The sequence below is a fragment of the Pteropus alecto genome, unplaced genomic scaffold, assembly GCF_000325575.1.
Source record: "Pteropus alecto unplaced genomic scaffold, ASM32557v1 scaffold110, whole genome shotgun sequence".
In the NCBI taxonomy this organism is placed as follows: Eukaryota; Metazoa; Chordata; class Mammalia; order Chiroptera; family Pteropodidae; genus Pteropus; species Pteropus alecto.
The window spans coordinates 3,857,801-3,864,386 of NW_006431920.1; the positions used below are offsets into that span (position 1 = coordinate 3,857,801).

General features: G+C 40.3%; 1 protein-coding gene across 2 annotated transcripts; it reads right to left on the reverse strand.

Annotated features, from left to right (window-relative positions):
* Positions 1-1,944: 1,944 nt before the first annotated feature.
* CCL20 (C-C motif chemokine ligand 20) lies at positions 1,945-5,204 on the reverse strand. 2 transcript variants are annotated; one of them, XM_006906652.3, is made up of 4 exons: positions 5,045-5,204; positions 3,805-3,916; positions 2,998-3,075; positions 1,945-2,339 (listed from the first exon to the last, which is right to left on the reverse strand). In XM_006906652.3, exons 1-4 carry the CDS (start codon positions 5,121-5,123, stop codon positions 2,318-2,320), a joined length of 291 nt encoding a protein of 96 aa, XP_006906714.1. In that variant the 5' UTR covers positions 5,124-5,204; the 3' UTR covers positions 1,945-2,317. The 2 variants fall into 2 exon arrangements, with proteins under 2 accessions (XP_006906714.1, XP_006906713.1); XM_006906651.3 differs by having other exon boundaries at positions 3,805-3,919.
* Between the last annotated feature and the right edge of the window lie 1,382 nt (positions 5,205-6,586).

Genomic DNA, 6,586 nt, shown 5'->3' on the forward strand with positions numbered 1-6,586 from the left:
GACACCTTCAGAGCACTAACAAAACGTGCACCTTCTCTGGCTCTGCTGGGCTCCTCTGGGCTCCCCCGGAGAGGCCTCCCAGCAGTCAGCCAAAGGCTCTCTTTGGCATGCTCCTCCAGGAAGGGTGGCTGGTGGGGGAGAAGAGGAGTCCAGGTTGATTCCTAGGGAATCCCAAACCCATCTCGTCCTCATCTTTCTCTTTGCCACGGCGTTCACCGAAGTCTCGCCATTTCTCGCCTTGCTCTTTGCAGCTCTCTGGGACCTCTGCTTCCATCTTCCTTCCCACCTCCCCTTCCTCCTTGACTTTTTCAATGCTTCTCCAGTGTTTCTAGGTTCAAGTTCAAACCACTGCTCTCAGTTGAGGTAACAGTTTCGCCCCCACCCCCGTTCCATGAATACATCCCGCTTCATCCAGTGTTGCTCAGCTGACTGACATTTTGAGTGGCAGTTCTTCATGGTGCAAGACGATCCTGTGCACTCTAACAGGTTTAGCATCCCTGTCTCCTGCCCACTGAATGCCATAGTACCCCACCTTACACACTATGACAAATAAAATATGCCCTCCCAGATATTTCCCCAGGTATAAACACCCGCTGCTGTTTCTTTTCAACTGGGTGGCTCCTGTTGGCTCTTCACACCTCAGCTCAGGTATTGGGCTGACTGCCATCTTCATGGTTCAAGAACATCGAATATTGGCTATTTAATATGGTTCAACCAGATAGTCATTCCTTCTGGAAGCCCTAACCACTCACTCTGCCCTACAGCACCCTGTGGCTCTTTATTCAAGTACTAACCACCGCGTATGTGTCATAAGAGCTGGTTTGCTCCATCTCCTCCCTCTCACCACACGGCTCAGCCCTAATTACCTGGGAGCAAGGATCAAGTCCTCATTTTATCTCTTGGTATCTCAAGCTTCACTTGGTTCAGGGCCTGACGTATAATAGATGTTTGATGAATAAACAGACAGGATATGGAGCATACTTTCCCTGATGAGTCAGTGTTATTATTCCTGGCCACAGAGATGCCTTTAGGGCCTATGGAGACACCGTTTTGGCTCTCCGCCACATGACCCATCACTGCCCTGCTTTGTGGATTTGTGTGTCTGGGTTTAGCATCCTTTCATCACCACGCCCGCCTCCAGAGATCTTTCCAGTGGCATTTGGAGTCTGAGGCGTGGTCCAGGGGGCACTGTGTCAAGCGACTCTGTGACACAGCTTTGGTGCATGAAAGCTGTACAGTGACTACACTGGTTCAGGGGTCTTTGTCTGGGTTCTTTCTGGGTTCTTGCTAGGCGTCACACATTTGAAGCCTCTCCTCTGGTTAGCGAGGCCATCAGGTTCTAAGAACCTTCTGCACAGTCACTTTCTTTTTGGAAACAGCTGAGGGATGACTCGGCAGGACTTATGAAGTAGAGAAACATTTCTGTGTTGAGCTGCCCAGTCTTAGGTCCCTGGCTAGGTACAAAATGATGGACTAAGTAATTTCTCCAGGAAGTTTTGAAATAGTTGTGTGCCCATAGTCACGAAGTGTATGGGTACAATTTTTTATTTTAAAAAATTTTACGTCAGTAAACACTGAGCTATGGAACTCGGCTATAGGATCTTTCTTATTTTGGGTTTGGTTGACTTAAACCAAAAAAAAAAGACACTTTCCATTATAATTCATGTAGAATGAAGTCCAAGACCATGGGGGATAGAGAAAAAAGGAACAACTAGGCAGAAGTAAATGGAGGATACAATTTTTCAGAAATTTTTCATGGTTAGTATACCTTCGAATACTTTTAATATACATCTTAAATGCTATATATAAGTCAATCGACAAACCATTTTTAGTTCTTTCCTTTATTTTCAGCATTTATTTTCATATCACTTTTCTCTTTTACAGGTAATTACAACAATTTAGGAAACAAAAATATGTAAAAAGAAAAACTAAATTCTTTTTTTTAAAAAAAAAAAGAGCTGCTGCTTGCAAGAAAGTCAATATAATCTTATTTCTCTAAACATTTTATACCGCATACTAAACCAAATAGCTTATGGGAAAATAGTATTAAATGGGAAAATAGTATTAAATAGCAAAACACACACACACATAAAAACCCACATATATAAATAACAACATAAAATAGAGTCTGACTCTAATGCAATGCTTAACGAAGCAAAATATGATGCAATATGAATCAACAACATTAATTGGACAAGTCCAATGAGGCACAAATCAGATAAGTGCTAAACCCTCAATGACGGGCAAGTGAAACCAACTCGAGCTAGTCCTCCTGTTTTTGGGCTGTGTCCAATCCCATTCCAGAAAGCCTCAGTGTTCACATCTTCTTGATTCTCTGGCTGTAAAGAGAAAAAAGAAAAAACCACGTAAGCAAAAACAGGATGACTGGCTGGTGGGAATGGCTTTGATGCCTAAAGATTGCCTCTCATTCCCTAAATTCATCTCAGGATGACAGACAGCTCAGAGTCCATATGAGGAAATCGAAGCTGGGAGAGGAAGGGCCTTGTCCACCATAACTCAGCTAGCTAATGTCAGAAACGGGACACATGCACGTACGTTGTGTCTTCGAATTCCGTGTCTATGTCACCCAGGTGTTAGGTGACTTCTGTCCATTGATAAAATGTTACTCTCTATTATCACCAATGTAGATCAGAACCATTGAACTGTTTATTTTTCAGTTTTTAACAAACAAATGTTGTGTAGTCTGTAAATTATATAACTAGCTGGCATTTTTGCGATCAGAATCAAACAGCTAGTGACTATCATATGCCTAGAGGACTCTAATACATCACGTGAAAAAAATCACTAAGTTTAAAAGAATTAAAATTATTTATAAGTGGAAAAAACATGAACTTTTGGTAGTCCAACTCAAATTTCTCTTTTAAGAATTCCAATACTTAGGCAAAAGAATTCCAGCAAGCCAAGCATCCACCACTCTGTACACTGGTCTTGCCCTGACATTTGGAGAGAGGCTAACAGACTGTGACTATTCCATACCTGAGGATGTGCACAGCCCTTTTCACCCAAGTTTGCTTTGGATCCGCACACACAGCCAATTTTCTCCTTGTGTGAAAGCTGAAAAAATCAGAGAATGTGGTTTGAGTGTAGAAAGCTTTTAAATGGCTTTTTCACAGAACGTGCAATGGAAATTTCACATTCCAATGGACTGTTCTACGCATTAAACATTTCATTTATTCTAGAGGTGAAACAGAATGCAAAAAATAAATATATTGCTCCTGATAAAACTTGATGCAAGAAATGAAAGCAATGCTCCCTAACTTTCTCTGTAAGTTAATAAATAATTGTGCATTGTTAGGAAGATAAAGTCCCAGAATTGTTATTTAACTTTGTTGCTGCTGGTTACATGAAATATGTATGTATCTGACCAGTCAGTTATATCATTCCAAAGTATAATATCCTATGTAACTCAAGAATATTATATATGACAGTATAATTATCCTGAGTTTTTACGTACAGCCTCAACCATTTTCTGGTAGAATATGCTCATTTTCAAGTTTATGTTTTCCATATTTTCCTGAGATAGCATTTTAATACCCTGTAATTTTATCTTAGAAAGTGATTTTGCCTTTAACCATGTTCCTTTTTTTAAACAAAGATTTTTGCCTCATTCTAGTCCTCTTTAAAATGAGCTTTGAAGTAGATGACACATTTAAAAAAAAAAAAAAAGCTTTATTTGCCTCATTAGCTATTTCGGAATGAAACTCGAAAAAGGCAAAAACTTTTTATACCCAAAATTCCCATGTACTCCTGCTACAATTGAGTTAGAATCAACTCGTAACTTACATGACTGCATTGATGTCACAAGCTTCACTGGCCAGCTGCTGCGTGAAGCCCAGGAGGAACCGGGGATGAATTGCATGTTCTGTGTATCCAAGGCAACAATCAAAGCTGCTTGCTGCTAAAAAAAAAATGAAAGGTCTTGAGTTCATATCAATGAAATGTTCTGGGATAGGTATTATAAAACTCCTTGAAGTTGTGGAAAACCTAGAATCTGATTTATATGGTAAATAAACTATTTAAGGAACAGTTCCAATGCCTTTGAGACCCAATTGAACAGTTCTAGTTCTCTTAAAAAATAGTTTGTGTGCGGGGGAATTTCGGTTCAATAATACACTTTATAAACACATGACTTCTCACGAAAAGATATCTTTAGTAAGAAACACAAACTATTTTATTTCAGTTCACTATAATCATTCAAGAATATGAGTACCTCCCAGTTGGAGAAACTCTTAACGATAACCTTCCAAAGTCAGAAAATGAATAAATTAGCAGATTTTCATCTATTATCTGGTTACTGAGTATTGGGAGGAGGGAAAGAACAAGAAGTTGCAACGGAAACGTGATGTATAAAAGCTGCTTTTATGGGAGCTACAACTAAAGCGCTTTGAAATTGTAATATTAGTTCACGGCAATTTTAAATTTTGTTTGCAAAAGTCCAACACGTGCATTTTTAGGAATGCGCCCGCTGCTAAAAGTGATGCACTCTCACAGCAATAAAGCAATCCTTGGACACTCCTCCAACTTAAATTACAACCTGCTGTAAGATGAGATAACCGTAATTACAAAGTTGGCAAGTGATATTCCTGAGGCCTTGAAAAGATGAAGAAGTCAGATGCCATAATCCACCCCTAAAGAATGAGTTTTGCACTTTATTCAAACTATTTAGTTAAGAAGCGAGAAAGCTGAAGAATGGGAGTGCTTCTTACAGTTCAGCATGAGCCCAGTCCTTGTAATGTTCCCCAATTGACATCACTCCTAGAAATAGCACTTTGGCCACATTCTAGAGCTCTACAAGCTCACTCACCCCAAAATCTGCTGAGATTGACAGCAGAGAGGAGAGCCTGGTCAGCAGCAGTAACCTTTCCCTCCCCTCCCTCACCAGTGAGCTGACAATTTCTATCACCTGCTTTCGAAGACTTTCTAACAGGCTTCTGTCCTTTAGGGAACCCCCAGATAAGCTCAAGGCTTAGAGGAAAGTGAAAATAGTTCTTCCTCCGGTGCTAGCAGAAAGGGTGACACTTACCTTCTGACTTGCTGCAGAGGTGGAGTAGCAGCACAGACATCAAAGCGGCCAGGAGCAAAGTCTTGCTGCTGCTCATCATTTTCAGTTCGAAGATGAGAACTGCTCCGTGGTGGGTACCCAGTGCCTTGCAAGTGCTGCTTTGTTCAGATAGCAGCCAAGTCCTGTGATGGCTCTTCTTATAGCAAATATTGGGAATGTACGCTGAAGGCGTGTTCTCACATGGGGTTTTCCCCGTTGATCGACCTGCTCCATCATGTCGTCACAAAGAAAAACCACAGGGAAAACTTCCTGCTTTCCCTCATGTTGGAAGGGGCGAAGGTCAGTGTAGGGGAGGGGAGGAAAAGGGGAAGCTCCTGCTCAATTTTTGGGAGGTTTCCATTCAGTTTTAATTTAATCTCTTATCTCTGAAAGGAGAGGATAAGGATTAACAATAATGCAAAGGTCAGCCCCACACAGGAACATTCCAGACTCCTATTGTTACAGTCTATTTGCTTTCCAAAGCCAATTGGAGAGGGGGAGGATGAGGTAGAATGCCCAGCATACTCAGGAACCATTTACAATTTGCATAGTTGCTGCTCAGCTGTCACCAAAGACCTTACATTTCTAGGCTGACTTCCAGAGCAGGTAACATAACAATGCTGTAGTACTGTCCCCAGTTTTAGTGGTAAATACCAGCCCTTCAGTAAAACTCAAGCCTCATGTTGAATTTGTGTCAACTCTTCTAAGAATCTGCTACATTTATGTGACTCTCATCAGCCCAGAAAGCAGTCCTCACCTGCCCCTAACTCTTCATGCTGATATAGTTACATACCTCAATACGAAGCCTCAGAAAGGTTGAAAGAGAAGAAAGAACACTATCGGCAGAGGTTAATCAACAACAACAAAATGTCAAATAATAGCGATAATGATAATAATACAATATGCATTCCTAACCTGTGATGATGTAATATGAACTCTCCACTAGGGAGAATATCATTGTATGCTAGGGATAAGGTTTATGGGGTGGGTGGACTATAAAGAAATAACACAAGAGAGTCTGGGGGGTTGATAGAATTATTTCCTATGCTATTATGGGCATGGTTATGCATATCTACATATGTGTTAGAAATCATAGAACTGCACATCAAAAGAAAAAATTGAATTATATTATATGACCATTTAAACAATAAAGCTTATGAACACAAAAACTTTCAAATGATTTTTATCTTTTTTATTTTACTTATTTATTTGTTTGCTTGTTTGTTTGTTTGTTTGTTTGATGGTGGCATTGGTTAACAAAATCCAGTAAGTTTCAGGTGTACAATTCGACAGTAAGGCGCATATATATTGCATTGTGTGTTCATCTCCCATAGTTAGATTTCTTTCTGTCACCACATATTTGACCCCTTTTACCCCATCTACCTCCCCCCTCCCCCCTTACCCGCTGGTAATCACCAGTCTATTTAAAATCATTTTTAAAAAGAACTGCTCACTAAACACAAATGGATCTAAAAGATATACCATCCAAACGGTAAACAATGAGAACTGAAGTTGCTGTGCCTA

What these genes read in the sequence shown, in the direction of transcription:
- CCL20 (XM_006906651.3), bottom strand. Translation starts at nt 5,123, where the DNA reads ATGATGAGCAGCAGCAAGACTTTGCTCCTGGCCGCTTTGATGTCTGTG. An exon ending in CCTCTGCAGCAAGTCAGAAG is followed by an intron (nt 3,920 to 5,044) that starts GTAAGTGTCACC and finishes TTTTTTTTTTAG; the next exon opens with CAGCAAGCAGCTTTGATTGT. An exon ending in AGGGCTGTGCACATCCTCAG is followed by an intron (nt 2,340 to 2,997) that starts GTATGGAATAGT and finishes TTCTCTTTACAG; the next exon opens with CCAGAGAATCAAGAAGATGT.